Genomic DNA, 24,539 nt, shown 5'->3' on the forward strand with positions numbered 1-24,539 from the left:
CAAGCCAGTAGTGTCTATATAAGAAAAAAAAATCCCAAAGATTAGTTTTGTGTGTACGATATTCCTTTCCCAAACAGTTGGAAAGATGAGAGGTTTAGCCTGCATTCACGTATTAGTCATTTCAGCTAGTCAGGAAAAAAAATTGTGTATTATTGGTACAAATTTTATTTTCTTTTAGATAGGGGTCACTGCAGGATTGGGCTGAAATTTAAAGTCACTGGAAGAAACTACTTTGAGTAGCTACACACCTGATGTGCTTTTGAAGGCGCTCCTGTGCTAGCTGTACAAAGACACAAGTATCCAGTAATTTCTGGGCCTATTAAATCCCTGCTTTATACCACAGAGTTTGTAATATTCTGCAGGATATTCTGTACAGACTATACTGATAATGAAATATTTGCAATTTACAAACATATATTATATATATTTATATTGTTGCAGTTTTAACTGTTTCAGTTATACTGACTGAAAGACTGGCTTGTCATGATTGTTTTCAAAGAAAGACTTATTCATTTTCAGCAAACTTTTTTTCTTGGTCACTCAGTCCAGGCTGATGCCAAGTCCATGCACTTTAGGGAGATGTTAGGTGGCTGTTCAGAAGGATCATGCAGAGGCCAGGCATACTTTCTGCTAAGAAGTTATTTTATGCAGATTTGGGAATAATACTGTTGTTCTTGGTTCCACACAGATGGTACCAGACAGGAAGAAGTGGAAGGTGAACTCAGTGAAGAAGAACGCTGGTTTGGAAATTCTTCAGAAACTCCTTCAGAAGCATCATATGGAGAAGTCCAGGAGAACTTTAAGTTGTCTCTTGAGGACAGAATTCAAGAGCAGTCCACTTCCCCAGATACTTCTTTGGGAAGTGCAACTCCTAGCAGCAACACAGCGGAGCTGGGTTCCATTGAAAATGAGGCAGTAAGAGACACATTACAGAGCAAAGAGCACCTTTCTCCTGATGTGTCATCTCTGTGTGAAGAAGAACCTTCTGGTCCAAATAAGCCACTGAGTAGTAACCTGAGGCGGCTGCTGGAGGCTGGCTCCCTCAAGCTGGATGCTGCTGTTACAGTCAATGGCAGAGTCGAGTCCCCTGTAAATCTTGGCTCAAACCTCTCCTTCTCTCCACCTGCTCATCATGCCCAGCAGCTGAGCGTTCTTGCCAGAAAGCTTGCTGAGAAACAGGAGCAAAGTGACCAATACAATGCAAGTAGTCACTTTATATGGAATCAAGGTAAGTGGCTGCCAAACTCAACCACCACCTGTGGTTTGTCCCCTGATTCAGCTATCCTGAAACTCAAAGCTGCAGCCAATGCCGTTCTGCAGGACAAATCTCTTTCAAGGACTGAAGACACTATAAGATTTGAATCTTTTTCCTCACCTTTTAGTTCTCAGTCAGCCAGCTCCACGTTAGCAGCTTTGTCTAAGAAAGTGAGTGAAAGAAGCATGACTCCGGGGCAGGAGCACCCGCCTCCAGCTAGTTCTTTCCTCTCTCTGGCTTCCATGACCTCTTCAGCTGCCCTTCTCAAGGAGGTTGCTGCAAGGGCTGCAGGCACCCTGTTGGCTGAGAAGAAGAAATCACTGGTTGCTGAGGATCCCCTGCAGCTTTCAGAGATGAAGCAAGAGAAAGCAACTCCACCACAGTCTTTGGAATTATTGTTACTGCCAGTCCCTAAGGGAAGAGCATCCAAACCCACTAGTACAGGTATGAATACAGTTTGAGCCACTAAGTGGAATGTATTTGTTTTGCTATAGGTTTATGTAACATCTCTTCAATGGGCCTGGATTTGGTTTGATTCAACGAGAATAAGAAACATTTTCTTTAGGTAATCAGTAGAAAAGCTTTTTAAAATACCACTTCAAGACCAAACTGTCACAAATGTTTCCATATTTGAAAGGCATGAATGTACAGTACCTTTTTTTTTTTTTAAAATTCCATACAATGATATTTCCCCTCTTACAAAGTTCAGAATAAGGCCACACAAAATATTTAATGGAGAAGATCAAAGAATCCCTGTTAGGAGGCTGACGGTATCAGTGAGCATGCACAAAACTAGTGCTTTTGAAATACTGGACAAGGGAGAATTCTCCCTCCTGCTGTCTCTGTCACAAATGGACTTTTGTATAATCGCTTACTACCCTGTCCTAATTTACCAGAGTAGATTATTATGTTGCCATTTTTCATTAAAATTTTTTTCCGCAGTTTGGTATTTTACAATCCTTTGTCATTAAAAAAAAAAAAAAAGCAGCAAACTGCATTTCTCCAATTTGCTCAACAAGAACCATTTTACGTTTCTGACTTCCTTCCACCAGTTCCAGCTGTTGGCAGTCAAGGAATCAGCCTTATAGGGAATAGGAAGAAACAGTCGTGGTAACAAAAGCTTTCAAGAACTAGCAAGCCATGCAGGGAAATTTAAATGATCCATTTTCAAAATAAGGAAAAAATAAAGTTTCTTTCATCTCTTTCTATAGAAAGGTTCACATCATGGATTCATATTTTGGGTAGAACAGCTTCAGGTGTTGTCAGTGTTCTCCCTGGAGTGGTGTTCAGCTGCAGAGGGGAAGGAAGCACGTCAGCTCTCTTCACAAGATGCACAAAGCGGTTCAGTATTAGAGCTTTATCAGGAATACTATATTGACTGTACAGGCATATAGTAAGTCAGTGTACAGCCATGAAGCTTGACATGGACGTTGCATAACTGCACTGCCATCTTTCTGACCTAGCCTTTTTATTTAGGGGTGTTAGGAGGTCTGATCTGTCCCTGTGCAGCTCTTTGTGAAAACTCATAGCGTAGAAGCTGTTGGATGGAGAGTGATGCTTATTCTTCCCTTGGAAGAGGAGGGGGAGGGATGGAAGGAGGTGCAGCCCATACCAGTTATTTTGCTCTGCGTTACATGTGTTCTACAAATGCTTTGTTGCTGTGTTTTGCCAAGGCCATTAAAGTGGCAGACTATTCTTGGCATGGGCCTGGCCTAAGGTTTTCATTAGTTTAGATTAAGTCCTTTTTGAAGTAACATAAGCTAAACCAAGAAAAGACCCTTTTGTGTGGGAATAGGAGTACCACACTGGTTACACCAGTGTGACTGTGGGTATTAATTCAATATAACTTTCCCTATGACTGGCCTTCATTTAAGAAAGGCAGCCATGTATAGAAAAGGAGTAAGGTCAAAATCTATTTGAAGTTATTAGTTTATTTTGTGACTGGCCTTCATTTAAGAAAGGCAGCAATGTATAGAAAAGGAGTAAGGGCAAAATCTATTTGAAGTTATTAGTTTATTTTCTGCTGGAGAAAAGCTGTTCACATCATAAGTTTTTACTGGGGAAAAGTAAATGGCTGTAGTAAAATCCAGGTTCTGTGTTTGACCAGCAAATGGGAATCTGTCTGCGCAGCTTATGCTAGGGGAATGCTCTGTACCAAACTAGCTCTGATGCAGCAAATTCCTAGCAGCTATTCTCTTTGCTGAAGGCCCAAGCATACTGTGCTGCTAAAAGATAACAACGGGGGCTGACTACCTCAGGTCCTTGGTAACCAAGGAACAAGGATTCATTCTTTGTGATATATAGGACTAGTATCCCAAGAGGAAGGGAGGTTCCTCTCCGTTCATACGCACTGGGCCAATGCCAGTTGGCATCCAAGCAGACTTTATAGTGCAGCCTTCACAACAAAAGTTCTTTAAATCCATTTTCTGATATGCTATTAAGATTTTCCTTTCTAAATAATTAACTGACTGAAAATAAAAAGCAAGCTATTTGTTAGCGTATCTGCATGTTGATTATGGACAGCCAGACTCCTTGACTGCTTCAGCCATGGAGAAATACAGCTTGCAAAAAGGGGTCACTGTTTAGTGACCTTTGATTGAAGACTTCACTTCTGTAAAAGTTGAGTAGGGCAGTTGAGCATGTATGTTTGCCATGAAAATAAATGTTCCTAATTCCTTTTGCACCTACAACCTTATGGCACAAAAGGCAAAAAGTGGTATTTCGTTTTATAGTGTCTTATCTTTTTGTATGTGTCTGATTGTTCCTTGAGACATGTAAGGCTGTGTAGGGAAAAGATTAGAAAGGTAAAAGCCCAACTAGAACTTAACCTGGCCTTGGATGTTAAGAACAATGCAAATAATTTCTATAAATATATTAGTAACGAGGAGGACTTGGGAGAATCTCAATCCTCTATTGGATGTGGGAGGTAACATAGTGACAAAGGATGAGGAGAAGGCCGAGGTACTTGATAGAGTAGGTTGTTCCCTGAGTATTAAGACCCCTGAGCCAGCAGACAGAGGTGGGGAGCAGAATGAAGCCCCCATAATCCAAAGGGAGGTGGTGAGGGACCTGCTCCAACACCTGGATGCAAACAAGTCTATGGGACCAGATGAGATCCACCCGAGGGCACTGAGGGAGCTGGTGGAACTCCTCATTGAGCCACTCTCCATCATTTACCAGCAGTCCTGGCAAACTGGGGAGGTCCCAGCTGACTGGCATCTAGCAAATGTGATCCCCATCCACAAGAAGGGTCGGAAGGATGATCCGGGGAACTCCAGGCCTGTCAGTCTGACCTTGGTGCCTGGGAAGGTCATGGAGCAGACCATCCTGAGAGCCATTACATGATGCAGGAAGGGCACCCAGGTGATCAGGCCCAGCCAGCATGGGGTCATGAGAGGCAGGTCCTGTTTGACAAATCTGATCTCCTTCTGTGACAAAGTGACCTGCTTGGTGGATGAAGGAAAGGCTGTGGATGTTGTTTATCTGGACTTCAGCAAAGCCTTTGATACAGTCTCCCACAGGATCCTCCTGGAGAAACTGGCTGCCCATGGCTTGGATGGGAGGAACTGTCCACTGGGTTAAAAACTGGCTGGAGGGCCGGGCCCAGAGAGTGGTGGGGAATGGAGTTAAATCCAGTTGGAGGCCGGTCACAAGTGGTGTCCCCCAGGGCTCAGTACTGGGGCTGGTTCTCTTTAACATCTTGATTCCCTCATCCAGATCACTGATAAAGTGCACCCTCAGTGGGTTTGCAGACAACACCAAGTTGGATGTCAGCGTCGACCTGCTGGAGGGTAGAAAGGCTTTGCAGAGGAATCTGGACAGGCTGGATGGATGGGCCAAGGTTCAATGAGGCCAAGTGTCGGGTCCTGCCCTTGGGTCACACCAACCCCCTGCAGCGTTCCAGGCTGGGGGCAGAGTGGCTGGAGCTGCCTGGCAGAAAAGGCCCTGGGGGTGTTGGAACAGCCAGCAGTGTGCCCAGGTGGCCAAGAAGGCCACCAGCATCCTGGGCTGTATCAGGAACAGCGTGGGGAGTAGGACTGGGGAGGTCATCATCCCCCTGTACTGGGCACTGGTGAGGCCCCACCTTGAGGGCTGTGTCCAGTTTTGGGCCCCTTCCCACAAAAAAAGACATTGAGGGGCTGGAGCAGGTCCAGAGAAGGGCAACGAAGCTGGTGAGGGGTCTGGAGAGTAAGGCTTATGAGGAGAGGCTGAGGGAGCTGGGGGTGTGGCCTCAAGTTGCCCCAGGGGAGGTTCAGGTTGGATATTAGGAAAAATTTTTACACGGAAAGGGTTATTAAGCCTTGGAATGGGCTGCCCAGGGAAGGGGTTGAGGCACCATCCCTGGAGGTGTTCAAAAGACAGGTTGACATAGTGCTTAGAGACATGGTTTAGTGATGGGTTGTGGGTTTTTTGTTTGGGGTTTTTTGTTGGTTTTGGTTTGGGTTGGGTTTTTTGTTTTGTGTTTGGTTGGTTTTAGTTTTTTTTAATCAGAGTTAAGTTGATGGTTGGACTAGATGATCTTAAATGTCCCTTCCAACCTAGACAATTTTTATGATTCTATGGGTTTTTTTGGTCTTGTTCCCAGAGAGAGACATCTGCTCCCAGTAGGCATAGCTTGAGAGGTGGTTTTTTCCCCTCTTATACTTTGAACTTTAAGGCACTGGAGAGTTTGCTTTGTTGTTAGGAATCTGATTCAGCTACCTACCAGCAACATGTAGCTTTGGTTATGAGATCAATACTCAGTGAGATTAATTAGATGTCGACAAGTAAGGAGCAGCGAAGATGGAGGCTATTTAAAGAGTAGTATGTTAATAACAAGAGTACACCTGCTGCTCTTTTGTCCACCATGTTGAGCTATTTGCTCAGAATTATTGCACACAAGAAGCTGGAGCCATGGCTTGTCAGAGCATAGTCATCTCTGAAACTGCATGTCAGGTTTGGTGGACCTAATCATTACTTGCGTAGTTTATAGGAAAGTACAGAGAAGACTAACTTTTCTATCAATCTCTTAATATTGCCAATTTTATAAAATGCTCATGTGTTTGGGGTAAAATTTAAAAGGAAGTCTGGAATCTCTGTTAAAGCTTCTGATGTTGTTTTTGAGAGTGTGGGTGGCAGACCCTTCTTTTATTGACTGAATGCTTGTTTGGTGTAACTTTTTGCCTGCAGTGCTCATAATTCTACACTTGTTCCTGACACCTCTTTGGGAAGCCTCAGCTGATTCTCTCCTCACTGGAGTAGCTTTTTCCAACTAATTGACACCATGTGATATGAAATAGACATCAATATAAATGAAGGAAAGCTAAAGCCCATGAGTTTTTTTTCTTCAGCTTTGGAGAGCATTGACATAATTCCTGTGCGCCGTTAATTCTTGTTGTTATTGGTGAAGTCACACGCATTCAGTCCAGTTCTTTGCATATTTTGTAATGTGCTAAATTACTGTTGAGCCATCTTGCTTGCAGATTTACTTTTAATGGGGTGGAAAACAGTTAATACCTTGTTACACATTTCTGTATCCTTTGATAACCAGAGGGTGGAGAAAAGATGATAGAAAGAAGAGAAATGATAGGTAAAAATGCTACCAAGATATTTTGTTTTCTGTGGATTGTCTTTCTCCTGCCTTTTGTAAAGAAGTAAAGATTTTTAAAACCTGAAACACAAGCAATTATAGGATTGGTTTTCACTTACTCTTTAGAGGTGCAAAAAGGGGAACAATTTGATAATATGTTAAGTGTGATAGACTATTTAATAAGGACCATTTCTGAACTTGCAGAATGCATGTTTTGACAATGTGTCCTTTTTTTTGTACTTACGTAATGACTACTTAATCAATTGAATTACAGCGTTTTTGTTTCCTACCTAATAGCAAGAATTGTGTTTTAGGACGTGAAAAATATTTCTGGAGGTTTTTATCACTTAGTTCTTCTTCAAGAGAATTTGATGTTTGCTATATCCTTATCAGTAGGAAATAACTGGTAATAATGAGATTAAATATTCTGAGAGAAATTCCAATAGCAGGATGTGTGTTGCTGAGCTCTGGATATGTGAAAACAGTCTATCGTTTACAGCGAAGAAAAAGGCTTCCGATTCCCCAGTAATACTAGGCCTTTCTTTATAATAAGCAGAGGAAATCATGGTGAGAGGATGAATGGATGGTTAGTTGTGTAAGGGCAGCAGCAGCAGGAATTTCTCTTTCCTTTAACCTTGAGATGGTTCCACCCTCAGTAGACTAACCATATTTGCCTGATAAATGCCACCGAATCCTTCTCTTATCTTAAGTGAATTGGGCAGTAAAGCAGAGTGCAAACATTTAGGAAGGCGGTAGATTTAAAGCCCTGGCAACTAGAGGAGCAGAAGAAAACCCATGACCTGAAGACCCCACGATTGCTGAAGTTGCAGCAGCTTCTGCTCAAGCCTTAACTAAAGTTCAACAGCAGGGGTTCTGAAGCCATTCACTTCTGGAGTTAAATCTATCTGATATGCAATACTGGCATGCTTTGCAGTTAAGTTGCAGGTTGTTCTGTGCTTTATATCCTGCTCCCCTGCTGGCTAACCATCAGATATGGAAATGGATCATTTTTTAACAGTTAAGCATATTTTCCATACCCTGCTACAACTGGCCTTTGATAGGAAATGAAGCTGCAAAGTGATGATTATGAGAGACATCCATCTCAGTTCAGTTAAATTATAAGGAACATTAGGACCAGGTGAGATAAAGTACCATCCCCTACTGATTAGCTAAAGGATGTTTGGGACATTAACCTTTATAAATTATGGTGACCTTTCTCAGAGGGAGAATAACTAGATTAAGGGAAAAAGGGATATGCAGGGGGGAGGAACTGAAATTTTTCTGGTACCCGTTGTTGTTTAACTGCTGTGTCTCTTTGCAGATGAAATTCTAGCATTGAAAAATAATATCTTGAGTATGTTTACAAGGGGAAAGTATTTGACAAGTGACTGTAACGGATCCTCTCTTTTTCTTCCCCCTTTTGCTAAGCTTCAGAAGAAGAAGGAGGAAAACCTTTCCAGTGTCCAATCTGTGGGTTGGTTATTAAGAGGAAGAGTTACTGGAAACGGCACATGGTGATTCATACAGGTTTGAAAAGTCATCAGTGTCCGCTCTGTCCATTTCGCTGTGCACGCAAGGACAATCTCAAATCACACATGAAGGTAAGAGAAGTGTTTACTGACAATCAAAACACTTGAATAATCAATGTAACCTTTTGCATTTTCAAGAACAAAATTTCCCTAGCTGTACTACTAACGATGCCTTTATTTAAATAAAGAGACCATAAAAAGAGGGAGAAATAACTTTCTTCCCCTTTGCTTGCCTTTCCCTTTTATGCGATGTGCAAACTGCCTTGGGTTATGTCAACGTGGTGCAGCACAAGCTCTCTGTGAAGGATCTAGTTCTGGACCTGGAACTACCAGAAGTAGGGATGTTAGCTGAGATGTGACACTATGCAAACACAATAGTGCTGCTTTTCAGGATGCCAGCTAGTATCTCTGTAGCTATGGACAGGCCTGCAGTGTTAACTTTTTTCTCACTGTAGGTTTTAACTGCAGGCATTTTGGCAGCAAAGGATCCAAAACAAAATAGGTTATATTGTAATGGTTTGTTTTCAAATGTTTCCACTAAGTTTAAAGTGTGCTTTTAACTCAGCCTAAGTTTTAGGCTCAAACTGAAGATGACATTTGAAGGAAGCAACACCTGTGTTGATACAGAAAAATATAAAAATGTAAAGAAACTCTCTGTCTGCTTAGCTGGTTGCAACATACAAAGCCTTGCAAGCTGTAGAACATGCTTGGGGAAGTGAAAATGGTACCTGTCCCATTAGCCCGTGGACGAAGAAGCTGAAGTGCAAAAAATTTCCCTTATTAATGCAGCTGAGTGTTAGAACAACAGTGAAGTGTTTTATTATAGTTAGTATTTTGTCTGGTTTAGACAAATGTGTGTAACAGAGTATCAGGCTGGTGTGGAGGGGGACAGAAATGCCTGTTCAGGTTTCATATATGCTATTAAAGAATCTGAGACAAACTTAGCTTACACCCAAGTAACTATTCACTTCAGTGTAAATGATTCAGATTATTCCACTGATGGCAACAGGAGTTCTTGCTGGTTTTAGGTCTTTTCTGGGCCTGAAATCATCCCCCTAAAATCTGAAGGCTTAGCCTTTAACTCTTTTTCTGTGGACCAAAGCATCATTCCCAGGTGTTCTTGGTGCATCATGCTCATTCTTGTCAGGTATGAGTAGGTTTAGTGTTTACAGCTCTTTCTTTTAGGAGTTGGTGTCCCGTGTTGACTAGAGGGCACAGATAGGTGTCCTGAGTAGATGAGTAGAAAGAGTGGCAACACAGCATGATAAGAAAGGGGCTTTTTGTGTTCAGTTTTTGACAGCCTGCACAGATGTATGCGTCACTTAAAAGGTTGCGATTTCCTGGCAGAGACCTGTTGTTGTCCCCTGCTTTGGAAAGGACATGCCTGTTGTTCCCTGCAGAAATTCTTCTCTGCTTTTTTTGCCTTTTTGGAATTATTATTTGCAGGTTGAGGATGTATCCCTTCCTTTTTGGCATGGTGGTTTCCGTAGGTGGTCACAGGTAGTACAATGGAGAAAATTAGGGACTTTTTCACTGTCTCTGTGCTCTTTTCTGTGCCCTGCCTAACATAAGCCCCTTCATTAACTGACCCTGCATCATCTTAAAACAGACCCCTTCTACAAACAGGTGAATGTAGTCTTAATTATTTGGTGATACAGTAACTATTACCAAGTAATGCCCAGTTAGATATCACTGAAGTCAGTCAGGCCCAGTGCTGCTTGATGTGCAGGGTGAGAGATTACAGTCTCCTCTAGCTTTACTGTGGAGATAAGATCTGAAATCTCCTCAGTCGATGCAGTCCAGTCGTGCAGGTCATGATGGACCAGTGGTCTTGGCTGGTAAAACTGCTCTCTATTTAAGATGAAAGGAATTGTCTTACAAAACAAGATGGCCTGCATTTGGTCTTCTGTCCTTGTTAATAGTTTTATGGACAGATGAAAAGAATCACAAGTACAAGAATCTGGAAGGTAGTGCTTTACCTTAATTTCAGTGGGTTTTGTGCATTTTTCTCAATCAAGTAGGCCATTTGTAAAAATATTTTCTATCACATCAAAATTGAGGTAGGGGCATGTTAGTCATCCATCCAACAGTGTCAAATAGAATTTTAATTCCCTTTGGTGAAATTTTAAATTGATAAGATAAAAAATACCAGATTTGTTTTGTCATTATTAAAAAAGTGCTTCTTTTAAATCTGACACACACGTAAGCCAATGGTATTCAAATTGGAATGAATACACATCAGAAATGGTACAGCACAGCTGGGAGCTACTTAGGATGTAGCGTTCTGTTTCAGTTCTCTTCATTGTCCTAGGATCCTTATCTCTTTCCTGGCAGGCAACCCATGAAGGTAGAGCTTGCCTCTAGCTCTTCATCCCTCTCTTCCTCCGCATGAGTCAACTGTGGCTGTGGGTGAAGACACATGTTTGCAAAACCATAAAGGCTACTCAAAATTAGGGTACTAGGCTGGTGTTTGGCACTAATTGTAAGCCAATTTTTATTCTAGGATGCTATCACAAGCCAAGCTTTTTTCCTTTATGCTGCTTTTTGGTTTTCAGGGTTTATGTTCTACTGATAAGGATGATAAGCAAAACCCGTTGAGGTGTTTTGTCCAGCTGCAGTCCTCAAAAACTAATAGTGTTGGTTTTGCTTCCTCCTCGGCAGCATAGGCCTGGGCTGAAGCACCTCTTCTTTTTTTTCTAGGTTCTTAACAGGCATTTTCCAATGAAACGAGTCATTTAGGGATTTAATTTCCATGAGTGGTTTGTGTGTGTCTCCATATGGGCCTGCCTTATTTTGTGTATCCTTAGGTTAATGAATAATAACTATATAATATAAACACTGTGTAATTTTATGGTAATTATGTCAAACTGATTGGCCCAGAATACAACATTGCCAACATTTTTGGTGTCTTGTCCCCTGCTAGAGCAAATATTAGCAGAGAGCTGGATTGCTTCCAGCCCTGACTGTATTCAGATCTACATGTGCTACCCACCATGTTGATGAAGCGTCCCTCCGATAAGGGCACTTTGCCAGGACCAGCTCACAACTGGAGGGGAGGAAGTGAAAGGCAAGAAGGGAAGCAGGAGGGAAGTTTCCACACAGACACACAACGAACGAGGGAGATTGAGTAGACTGCCTTTTAAGGCACGCAGTATTATCTATAATTGTTCTTTGGCATTTAGATTCCACAGTGATAGGCACCTTAGAAAAGTCCTAAAATAGACGCGGCACAGGATTTTATTAGTCTGTTTTGGAGAAAAATTATAGCACATGCATAACCACAAGTTTTGGCCCTTATTCCCAGGAATCTGGAGGTAGCGTGACAGGACTTGATTCCAGTATCATAATGTGGTTTCCAGGGGTGCTGAGAATACTGAACATGAAGCTGGACAAAATAAAAGGAGAACTGAGAGGTGTCTTGCCCAAGCAGGCAGCAAGGGTTGTGCTTGAGTCATTCTCTCTGTTTATCTAAACATATATATATGTTGTTTTCTTCTTGAGAGAGTATCTTATGTATTATTTCTGCAGAAAGCAACAGAAAGGGGTGGTGTAATTCAGCAAGATGTATTCAGGCTTTTCTGTTTTTCCTGGTAGGGAAGCAGGGATTAAATTTACCTCAGAGCAATACCACAAGCATCAGTCAGACTTTGGCCAATTGGTGTCTTTGGATCATGCACATATCTTCCTCAGCAACTGGTGGACGGGTAAGCTGTGAGATCATACAGATACGTTCCAAGAAAGCAACAGGATATTATCCTGAGCTCTTGGAAGGGGGGGATGAGGAAGAGGAGCATATAGCCAAAAATAATATCTATAAATGTTCCTTGTGCTGCCATATAGACATAAGGCAGAAATGGGTGAGCCAGCTCTTTTAGCGGTGGAAAAGAAGGTTGGCGTTGTGAACACGTGCTGAAGCGTGATGGTGTGACAGAAAATGAGGAAAGAGAAGATAAAGTTTAACAGAAGAGTTAGATGCAATGGCAGGCAGGTCAGGTGATGCTCAACCACAGGGCCTTCTTGATTCTGTTGCTTCTGAAGAGGGACAATGCAATGAGATCTCAGATTAATATTCCTGTGTAATCAGCCTCCTGATTAGGGAGAGGCTATTAATTACATCATAGTGGGAATTAGGAAAGTCCTTGAAGAATGTAGCCAGGTGCTCACTATCCCTTGGTGATTTCCTTTTCCCTCTTTCTTCCTCAGCTAGGGTTAGACAACCGAATAAGCATTCCTAATTCCTTTTAGTGAAGCACAGGACAGGTTATTTTAAAGCATCTTCACTGGGAGAAGGAGGTCGGCTGTGTTTTATGGGAGGGTTTTTTGTTTAGTTTGGTTTAAGCTAACCTTAAAGAGCCCTGGGAGGCACCTGTGATTCCATTATCTCCCCTCAGCCAAGGAGAGGTAATGCAAACTTGCACAGCTTTTCAACGAGTGAAAATCTGTGCCCTGAGTCTCAGGTACAAGTGACTTCAAATATCTGCCTTTTATTCTTGTCACTTTTTGCATATGAGACAAGGGCAAGACAGGAAACGCATTGATACCTTAAATCTTAAAGAAAAGTACCAAAAATTTTTTTTGGAACACCTAGTCTGGTCTAGCCCTGCAGAGAGGCTTTTTTTTTTTCCCTTTTACTTTCAGCCAAAGCAAGGAAATAGTTTCAAAAAGAAAATACTGTATAAATAATGTATGTGTCCTGAGGGGAAGGATCATATCAAAACTAGCACTATAGCACTAAACTTTTGAAAGTGCAATACTTGAAAAATGAGGGAACTCGTCAGAAGAGAGCATGAAATGAAAAAGCAGAGGGCACGTGATAGATGCGAAATGGAGACCTCTCAGCTGTACTCAAATGCAGACACAGAAGGCATTTTACTAAAAGAGATTTAAAAATAAATTCCCCCCCCAACCAAACACAAAAAATCAGTGAGTAGGCAGGTATGGCTGAATGGGCAGGTTGTAGTAGCTGTTGATTGCAGGAATACTATATTGACTGTACAGGCATATAGTAAGTCAGTGTACAGCCATGAAGCTTGACATGGACGTTGCATAACTGCACTGCCATCTTTCTGACCTAGCCTTTCTATTTAGGGGTGTTAGGAGGTCTGATCTGTCCCTGTGCAGCTCTTTGTGAAAACTCATAGCGTAGAAGCTGTTGGATGGAGAGTGATGCTTATTCTTCCCTTGGAAGAGGAGGGGGAGGGATGGAAGGAGGTGCAGCCCATACCAGTTATTTTGCTCTGCGTTACATGTGTTCTACAAATGCTTTGTTGCTGTGTTTTGCCAAGGCCATTAAAGTGGCAGACTATTCTTGGCATGGGCCTGGCCTAAGGTTTTCATTAGTTTAGATTAAGTCCTTTTTGAAGTAACATAAGCTAAACCAAGAAAAGACCCTTTTGTGTGGGAATAGGAGTACCACACTGGTTACACCAGTGTGACTGTGGGTATTAATTCAATATAACTTTCCCTATGACTGGCCTTCATTTAAGAAAGGCAGCCATGGATAGAAAAGGAGGAAGGTCAAAATCTATTTGAAGTTATTAGTTTATTTTCTGCTGGAGAAAAGCTGTTCACATCATAAGTTTTTACTGGGGAAAAGTAAATGGCTGTAGTAAAATCCAGGTTCTGTGTTTGACCAGCAAATGGGAATCTGTCTGCGCAGCTTATGCTAGGGGAATGCTCTGTACCAAACTAGCTCTGATGCAGCAAATTCCTAGCAGCTATTCTCTTTGCTGAAGGCCCAAGCATACTGTGCTGCTAAAAGATAACAACGGGGGCTGACTACCTCGGGTCCTTGGTAACCAAGGAACAAGGATTCATTCTTTGTAATATATAGGACTAGTATCCCAAGAGGAAGGGAGGTTCCTCTCCGTTCATACGCACTGGGCCAATGCCAGTTGGCATCCAAGCAGACTTTATAGTGCAGCCTTCACAACAAAAGTTCTTTAAATCCATTTTCTGATATGCTATTAAGATTTTCCTTTCTAAATAATTAACTGACTGAAAATAAAAAGCAAGCTATTTGTTAGCGTATCTGCATGTTGATTATGGACAGCCAGACTCCTTGACTGCTTCAGCCATGGAGAAATACAGCTTGCAAAAAGGGGTCACTGTTTAGTGACCTTTGATTGAAGACTTCACTTCTGTAAAAGTTGAGTAGGGCAGTTGAGCATGTATGTTTGCCATGAAAATAAATGTTCCTAATTCCTTTTGCACCTACAACCTTATGGCACAAAAGGCAAAAAGTGGTATTTCGTTTTATAGTGTCTTATCTTTTTGTATGTGTCTGATTGTTCCTTGAGACATGTAAGGCTGTGTAGGGAAAAGATTAGAAAGGTAAAAGCCCAACTAGAACTTAACCTGGCCTTGGATGTTAAGAACAATGCAAATAATTTCTATAAATATATTAGTAACGAGGAGGACTTGGGAGAATCTCAATCCTCTATTGGATGTGGGAGGTAACATAGTGACAAAGGATGAGGAGAAGGCCGAGGTACTTGATAGAGTAGGTTGTTCCCTGAGTATTAAGACCCCTGAGCCAGCAGACAGAGGTGGGGAGCAGAATGAAGCCCCCATAATCCAAAGGGAGGTGGTGAGGGACCTGCTCCAACACCTGGATGCAAACAAGTCTATGGGACCAGATGAGATCCACCCGAGGGCACTGAGGGAGCTGGTGGAACTCCTCATTGAGCCACTCTCCATCATTTACCAGCAGTCCTGGCAAACTGGGGAGGTCCCAGCTGACTGGCATCTAGCAAATGTGATGCCCATCCACAAGAAGGGTCGGAAGGATGATCCGGGGAACTCCAGGCCTGTCAGTCTGACCTTGGTGCCTGGGAAGGTCATGGAGCAGACCATCCTGAGAGCCATTACATGATGCAGGAAGGGCACCCAGGTGATCAGGCCCAGCCAGCATGGGGTCATGAGAGGCAGGTCCTGTTTGACAAATCTGATCTCCTTCTGTGACAAAGTGACCTGCTTGGTGGATGAAGGAAAGGCTGTGGATGTTGTTTATCTGGACTTCAGCAAAGCCTTTGATACAGTCTCCCACAGGATCCTCCTGGAGAAACTGGCTGCCCATGGCTTGGATGGGAGGAACTGTCCACTGGGTTAAAAACTGGCTGGAGGGCCGGGCCCAGAGAGTGGTGGGGAATGGAGTTAAATCCAGTTGGAGGCCGGTCACAAGTGGTGTCCCCCAGGGCTCAGTACTGGGGCTGGTTCTCTTTAACATCTTGATTCCCTCATCCAGATCACTGATAAAGTGCACCCTCAGTGGGTTTGCAGACAACACCAAGTTGGATGTCAGCGTCGACCTGCTGGAGGGTAGAAAGGCTTTGCAGAGGAATCTGGACAGGCTGGATGGATGGGCCAAGGTTCAATGAGGCCAAGTGTCGGGTCCTGCCCTTGGGTCACACCAACCCCCTGCAGCGTTCCAGGCTGGGGGCAGAGTGGCTGGAGCTGCCTGGCAGAAAAGGCCCTGGGGGTGTTGGAACAGCCAGCAGTGTGCCCAGGTGGCCAAGAAGGCCACCAGCATCCTGGGCTGTATCAGGAACAGCGTGGGGAGTAGGACTGGGGAGGTCATCATCCCCCTGTACTGGGCACTGGTGAGGCCCCACCTTGAGGGCTGTGTCCAGTTTTGGGCCCCTTCCCACAAAAAAAGACATTGAGGGGCTGGAGCAGGTCCAGAGAAGGGCAACGAAGCTGGTGAGGGGTCTGGAGAGTAAGGCTTATGAGGAGAGGCTGAGGGAGCTGGGGGTGTGGCCTCAAGTTGCCCCAGGGGAGGTTCAGGTTGGATATTAGGAAAAATTTTTACACGGAAAGGGTTATTAAGCCTTGGAATGGGCTGCCCAGGGAAGGGGTTGAGGCACCATCCCTGGAGGTGTTCAAAAGACAGGTTGACATAGTGCTTAGAGACATGGTTTAGTGATGGGTTGTGGGTTTTTTGTTTGGGGTTTTTTGTTGGTTTTGGTTTGGGTTGGGTTTTTTGTTTTGTGTTTGGTTGGTTTTAGTTTTTTTTAATCAGAGTTAAGTTGATGGTTGGACTAGATGATCTTAAATGTCCCTTCCAACCTAGACAATTTTTATGATTCTATGGGTTTTTTTGGTCTTGTTCCCAGAGAGAGACATCTGCTCCCAGTAGGCATAGCTTGAGAGGTGGTTTTTTCCCCTCTTATACTTTGAACTTTAAGGCACTGGAGAGTTTGCTTTGTTGTTAGGAATCTGATTCAGCTACCTACCAGCAACATGTAGCTTTGGTTATGAGATCAATACTCAGTGAGATTAATTAGATGTCGACAAGTAAGGAGCAGCGAAGATGGAGGCTATTTAAAGAGTAGTATGTTAATAACAAGAGTACACCTGCTGCTCTTTTGTCCACCATGTTGAGCTATTTGCTCAGAATTATTGCACACAAGAAGCTGGAGCCATGGCTTGTCAGAGCATAGTCATCTCTGAAACTGCATGTCAGGTTTGGTGGACCTAATCATTACTTGCGTAGTTTATAGGAAAGTACAGAGAAGACTAACTTTTCTATCAATCTCTTAATATTGCCAATTTTATAAAATGCTCATGTGTTTGGGGTAAAATTTAAAAGGAAGTCTGGAATCTCTGTTAAAGCTTCTGATGTTGTTTTTGAGAGTGTGGGTGGCAGACCCTTCTTTTATTGACTGAATGCTTGTTTGGTGTAACTTTTTGCCTGCAGTGCTCATAATTCTACACTTGTTCCTGACACCTCTTTGGGAAGCCTCAGCTGATTCTCTCCTCACTGGAGTAGCTTTTTCCAACTAATTGACACCATGTGATATGAAATAGACATCAATATAAATGAAGGAAAGCTAAAGCCCATGAGTTTTTTTTCTTCAGCTTTGGAGAGCATTGACATAATTCCTGTGCGCCGTTAATTCTTGTTGTTATTGGTGAAGTCACACGCATTCAGTCCAGTTCTTTGCATATTTTGTAATGTGCTAAATTACTGTTGAGCCATCTTGCTTGCAGATTTACTTTTAATGGGGTGGAAAACAGTTAATACCTTGTTACACATTTCTGTATCCTTTGATAACCAGAGGGTGGAGAAAAGATGATAGAAAGAAGAGAAATGATAGGTAAAAATGCTACCAAGATATTTTGTTTTCTGTGGATTGTCTTTCTCCTGCCTTTTGTAAAGAAGTAAAGATTTTTAAAACCTGAAACACAAGCAATTATAGGATTGGTTTTCACTTACTCTTTAGAGGTGCAAAAAGGGGAACAATTTGATAATATGTTAAGTGTGATAGACTATTTAATAAGGACCATTTCTGAACTTGCAGAATGCATGTTTTGACAATGTGTCCTTTTTTTTGTACTTACGTAATGACTACTTAATCAATTGAATTACAGCGTTTTTGTTTCCTACCTAATAGCAAGAATTGTGTTTTAGGACGTGAAAAATATTTCTGGAGGTTTTTATCACTTAGTTCTTCTTCAAGAGAATTTGATGTTTGCTATATCCTTATCAGTAGGAAATAACTGGTAATAATGAGATTAAATATTCTGAGAGAAATTCCAATAGCAGGATGTGTGTTGCTGAGCTCTGGATATGTGAAAACAGTCTATCGTTTACAGCGAAGAAAAAGGCTTCCGATTCCCCAGTAATACTAGGCCTTTCTTTATAATAAGCAGAGGAAATCATGGTGAGAGGATGAATGGATGGTTAGTTGTGTAAGGGCAGCAGCAGCAGGAATTTCTCTTTCCTTTAACCTTGAGATGGTTCCACCCTCAGTAGACTAACCATATTTGCCTGATAAATGCCACCAAATCCTTCTCTTATCTTAAGTGAATTGGGCAGTAAAGCAGAGTGCAAACATTTAGGAAGGCGGTAGATTTAAAGCCCTGGCAACTAGAGGAGCAGAAGAAAACCCATGACCTGAAGACCCCACGATTGCTGAAGTTGCAGCAGCTTCTGCTCAAGCCTTAACTAAAGTTCAACAGCAGGGGTTCTGAAGCCATTCACTTCTGGAGTTAAATCTATCTGATATGCAATACTGGCATGCTTTGCCAGTTGCAGGTTGTTCTGTGCTTTATATCCTGCTCCCCTGCTGGCTAACCATCAGATATGGAAATGGATCATTTTTTAACAGTTAAGCATATTTTCCATACCCTGCTACAACTGGCCTTTGATAGGAAATGAAGCTGCAAAGTGATGATTATGAGAGACATCCATCTCAGTTCAGTTAAATTATAAGGAACATTAGGACCAGGTGAGATAAAGTACCATCCCCTACTGATTAGCTAAAGGATGTTTGGGACATTAACCTTTATAAATTATGGTGACCTTTCTCAGAGGGAGAATAACTAGATTAAGGGAAAAAGGGATATGCAGGGGGGAGGAACTGAAATTTTTCTGGTACCCGTTGTTGTTTAACTGCTGTGTCTCTTTGCAGATGAAATTCTAGCATTGAAAAATAATATCTTGAGTATGTTTACAAGGGGAAAGTATTTGACAAGTGACTGTAACGGATCCTCTCTTTTTCTTCCCCCTTTTGCTAAGCTTCAGAAGAAGAAGGAGGAAAACCTTTCCAGTGTCCAATCTGTGGGTTGGTTATTAAGAGGAAGAGTTACTGGAAACGGCACATGGTGATTCATACAGGTTTGAAAAGTCATCAGTGTCCGCTCTGTCCATTTCGCTGTGCACGCAAGGACAATCTCAAATCACACATGAAGGTAAGAGAAGTGTTTACTGACAATCAAAACACTTGAATAATCAATGTAACCTTTTGCATTTGCAAGAACAAAATTTCCCTAGCTGTACTACTAACGATGCCTTTATTTAAATAAAGAGACCATAAAAAGAGGGAGAAACAACTTTCTTCCCCTTTGCTTGCCTTTCCCTTTTATTTGATGTGCAAACTGCCTTGGGTTATGTCAACGTGGTGCAGCACAAGCTCTCTGTGAAGGATCTAGTTCTGGACCTGGAACTACCAGAAGTAGGATGTTAGCTGAGATGTGACACCATGCAAACACAGCAGTGCTGCTTTTCAGGATGCCAGCTAGTATCTCTGTAGCTATGGACAGGCCTGCAGTGTTAACTTTTTTCTCACTGTAGGTTTTAACTTTTTGGCAGCAAAGGATCCAAAACAAAATAAATGACAGGTTATATTGTAATGGTTTGTTTTCAAATGTTTCCACTAAGTTTAAAATGTGCTTTTAACTCAACCCAAGTTTTAGGCTCAAACTGAAGATGACATTTGAAGGAAGCAACATCTGTGTTGATACAGAAAAATATAAAAATGTAAAGAAACTCTCTGTCTGCTTAGCTGGTTGCAACATACAAAGCCTTGCAAGCTGTAGAACATGCTTGGGGAAGTGAAAATGGTACCTGTCCCATTAGCCCGTGGACGAAGAAGCTGAAGTGCAAAAAATTTCCCTTATTAATGCAGCTGAGTGTTAGAACAACAGTGAAGTGTTTTATTATAGTTAGTATTTTGTCTGGTTTAGACAAATGTGTGTAACAGAGTATCAGGCTGGTGTGGAGGGGGACAGAAATGCCTGTTAAGGTTTCATAGATGCTATTAAAGAATCTGAGACAAACTTTGCTCACACCCAAGTAACTATTCACTTCAGTGTAAATGATTCAGATTATTCCACTGATGGCAACAGGAGTTCTTGCTGGTTTTAGGTCTTTTCTGGGTCTGAAATCATCCCCCTAAAATCTGAAGGCTCGGCCTTTAACTCTTTTACTGTGGATCAAAGCATCATTCCCAGGTGTTCTTGGTGTATCATGCTCATCCTTGTCAGGTATGAGTAGGTTTAGTCTTTACAGCTCTTCCTTTTAGGAGTTGGTGTTCCCTGTTTACTAGAGGGCACGGATAGGTGTCCTGAGTAGATGAGTAGAAAGAGTGGCAACACAGCATGACAAGAAAGGTTTGGGTTTTTTTTTGTGTTCAGTTTTTGACAGCCTGCACAGATGTATGCATCACTTAAAAGGTTGCTATTCCCTGGCAAAGACCTATTATTGTCCCCTGCTTTGGAAAGGACATGCCTATTAAGGTTTCATAGATGCTATTAAAGAATCTGAGACAAACTTTGCTCACACCCAAGTAACTATTCACTTCAGTGTAAATGATTCAGATTATTCCACTGATGGCAACAGGAGTTCTTGCTGGTTTTAGGTCTTTTCTGGGTCTGAAATCATCCCCCTAAAATCTGAAGGCTTAGCCTTTAACTCTTTTTCTGTGGACCAAAGCATCATTCCCAGGTGTTCTTGGTGCATCATGCTCATTCTTGTCAGGTATGAGTAGGTTTAGTGTTTACAGCTCTTTCTTTTAGGAGTTGGTGTCCCGTGTTGACTAGAGGGCACAGATAGGTGTCCTGAGTAGATGAGTAGAAAGAGTGGCAACACAGCATGATAAGAAAGGGGCTTTTTGTGTTCAGTTTTTGACAGCCTGCACAGATGTATGCATCACTTAAAAGGTTGCTATTCCCTGGCAAAGACCTATTATTGTCCCCTGCTTTGGAAAGGACATGCCTATTGTTCCCTGCAGAAATTCTTGTTCTCTGCTTTTTTTGCCTATTTGGAATTATTATTTGCAGGTTGAGGACCTATCCCTTCCTTTTTGGCATGGTGGTTTCCATAGGTGGTCACAGGTAGTACAATGGAGAAAATTAGGGAGTTTATCACTGCTCTTTTCTGTGCCCTGCCTAACATAAGCCCCTTCATTAACTGACCCCGCATCATCTTAAAACAGACCCCTTCTACAAACAGGTGAATGTAGTCTTAATTATTTGGTGATACAGTAACTATTACCAAGTAATGCCCAGTTAGATATCACTGAAGTCAGTCAGGCCCAGTGCTGCTTGATGTGCAGGGTGAGAGATTACAGTCTCCTCTAGCTTTACTGTGGAGATAAGATCTGAAATCTCCTCAGTCGATGCAGTCCAGTCGTGCAGGTCATGATGGACCAGTGGTCTTGGCTGGTAAAACTGCTCTCTATTTAAGATGAAAGGAATTGTCTTACAAAACAAGATGGCCTGCATTTGGTCTTCTGTCCTTGTTAATAGTTTTATGGACAGATGAAAAGAATCACAAGTACAAGAATCTGGAAGGTAGTGCTTTACCTTAATTTCAGTGGGTTTTGTGCATTTTTCTCAATCAAGTAGGCCATTTGTAAAAATATTTTCTATCACATCAAAATTGAGGTAGGGGCATGTTAGTCATCCATCCAACAGTGTCAAATAGAATTTTAATTCCCTTTGGTGAAATTTTAAATTGATAAGATAAAAAATACCAGATTTGTTTTGTCATTATTAAAAAAGTGCTTCTTTTAAATCTGACACACACGTAAGCCAATGGTATTCAAATTGGAATGAATACACATCAGAAATGGTACAGCACAGCTGGGAGCTACTTAGGATGTAGCGTTCTGTTTCAGTTCTCTTCATTGTCCTAGGATCCTTATCTCTTTCCTGGCAGGCAACCCATGAAGGTAGAGCTTGCCTCTAGCTCTTCATCCCTCTCTTCCTCCGCATGAGTCAACTGTGGCTGTGGGTGAAGACACATGTTTGCAAAACCATAAAGGCTACTCAAAATTAGGGTACTAGGCTGGTGTTTGGCACTAATTGTAAGCCAATTTTTATTCTAGGATGCTATCACAAGCCAAGCTTTTTTCCTTTATGCTGCTTTTTGGTTTTCAGGGTTTATGTTCTACTGATAAGGATGATAAGCAAAACCCGTTGAGGTGTTTTGTCCAGCTGCAGTCCTCAAAAACTAATAGTGTTGGTTTTGCTTCCTCCTCGGCAGCATAGGCCTGGGCTGAAGCACCTCTTCTTTTTTTTCTAGGTTCTTAACAGGCATTTTCCAATGAAACGAGTCATTTAGGGATTTAATTTCCATGAGTGGTTTGTGTGTGTCTCCATATGGGCCTGCCTTATTTTGTGTATCCTTAGGTTAATGAATAATAACTATATAATATAAACACTGTGTAATTTTATGGTAATTATGTCAAACTGATTGGCCCAGAATACAACATTGCCAACGTTTTTGGTGTCTTGTCCCCTGCTAGAGCAAATATTAGCAGAGAGCTGGATTGCTTCCAGCCCTGACTGTATTCAGATCTACATGTGCTACCCACCATGTTGATGAAGCGTCCCTCCGATAAGGGCACTTTGCCAGGACCAGCTCACAACTGGAGGGGAGGAAGTGAAAGGCAAGAAGGGAAGCAGGAGGGAAGTTTCCACACAGACACACAACGAACGAGGGAGATTGAGTAGACTGCCTTTTAAGGCACGCAGTATTATCTATAATTGTTCTTTGGCATTTAGATTCCACAGTGATAGGCACCTTAGAAAAGTCCTAAAATAGACGCGGCACAGGATTTTATTAGTCTGTTTTGGAGAAAAATTATAGCACATGCATAACCACAAGTTTTGGCCCTTATTCCCAGGAATCTGGAGGTAGCGTGACAGGACTTGATTCCAGTATCATAATGTGGTTTCCAGGGGTGCTGAGAATACTGAACATGAAGCTGGACAAAATAAAAGGAGAACTGAGAGGTGTCTTGCCCAAGCAGGCAGCAAGGGTTGTGCTTGAGTCATTCTCTCTGTTTATCTAAACATATATATATGTTGTTTTCTTCTTGAGAGAGTATCTTATGTATTATTTCTGCAGAAAGCAACAGAAAGGGGTGGTGTAATTCAGCAAGATGTATTCAGGCTTTTCTGTTTTTCCTGGTAGGGAAGCAGGGATTAAATTTACCTCAGAGCAATACCACAAGCATCAGTCAGACTTTGGCCAATTGGTGTCTTTGGATCATGCACATATCTTCCTCAGCAACTGGTGGACGGGTAAGCTGTGAGATCATACAGATACGTTCCAAGAAAGCAACAGGATATTATCCTGAGCTCTTGGAAGGGGGGGATGAGGAAGAGGAGCATATAGCCAAAAATAATATCTATAAATGTTCCTTGTGCTGCCATATAGACATAAGGCAGAAATGGGTGAGCCAGCTCTTTTAGCGGTGGAAAAGAAGGTTGGCGTTGTGAACACGTGCTGAAGCGTGATGGTGTGACAGAAAATGAGGAAAGAGAAGATAAAGTTTAACAGAAGAGTTAGATGCAATGGCAGGCAGGTCAGGTGATGCTCAACCACAGGGCCTTCTTGATTCTGTTGCTTCTGAAGAGGGACAATGCAATGAGATCTCAGATTAATAATACTGTGTAATCAGCCTCCTGATTAGGGAGAGGCTATTAATTACATCATAGTGGGAATTAGGAAAGTCCTTGAAGAATGTAGCCAGGTGCTCACTATCCCTTGGTGATTTCCTTTTCCCTCTTTCTTCCTCAGCTAGGGTTAGACAACCGAATAAGCATTCCTAATTCCTTTTAGTGAAGCACAGGACAGGTTATTTTAAAGCATCTTCGCTATACTGGGAGAAGGAGGTCGACTGTGTTTTATGGGAGGGGTTTTTGTTTAGTTTGGTTTAAGCTAACCTTAAAGAGCCCTGGGAGGCACCTGTGATTCCATTATCTCCCCTCAGCCAAGGAGAGGTAATGCAAACTTGCACAGCTTTTCAACGAGTGAAAATCTGTGCCCTGAGTCTCAGGTACAAGTGACTTCAAATATCTGCCTTTTATTCTTGTCACTTTTTGCATATGAGACAAGGGCAAGACAGGAAACGCATTGATACCTTAAATCTTAAAGAAAAGTACCAAAAATTTTTTTTGGAACACCTAGTCTGGTCTAGCCCTGCAGAGAGGCTTTTTTTTTTTCCCTTTTACTTTCAGCCAAAGCAAGGAAATAGTTTCAAAAAGAAAATACTGTATAAATAATGTATGTGTCCTGAGGGGAAGGATCATATCAAAACTAGCACTATAGCACTAAACTTTTGAAAGTGCAATACTTGAAAAATGAGGGGACTCGTCAGAAGAGAGCATGAAATGAAAAAGCAGAGGGCACGTGATAGATGCGAAATGGAGACCTCTCAGCTGTACTCAAATGCAGACACAGAAGGCATTTTACTAAAAGAGATTTAAAAATAAATTCCCCCCCCAACCAAACACAAAAAATCAGTGAGTAGGCAGGTATGGCTGAATGGGCAGGTTGTAGTAGCTGTTGATTGCAGTAGTTGTTCAAACAGATGCCCCTCTTATGGAAATGTTAATCCACTTGAAAGATGGTGAGAAAAAGAAAACCTACAGCAGGCAAAGAAAAAAAAAA

The 24,539-nt window shown here is 42.1% G+C and overlaps 1 protein-coding gene across 1 annotated transcript in view; it reads left to right on the plus strand.

Moving 5' to 3' along the window:
* ZNF827 (zinc finger protein 827) overlaps positions 1-24,539 on the plus strand; it is a 127,224-nt gene that overhangs the window by 25,091 nt on the left and 77,594 nt on the right. Inside the window, exons 2-3 of the mRNA XM_014949965.1 lie at positions 689-1,699; positions 8,253-8,425. Coding sequence (XP_014805451.1) covers positions 689-1,699; positions 8,253-8,425 — 1,184 coding nt within the window. The remainder of the gene's footprint in view (positions 1-688; positions 1,700-8,252; positions 8,426-24,539) is intronic.

The sequence above is a fragment of the Calidris pugnax genome, unplaced genomic scaffold, assembly GCF_001431845.1.
Source record: "Calidris pugnax isolate Ruff unplaced genomic scaffold, ASM143184v1 scaffold42, whole genome shotgun sequence".
NCBI lineage: Eukaryota > Metazoa > Chordata > Aves > Charadriiformes > Scolopacidae > Calidris > Calidris pugnax.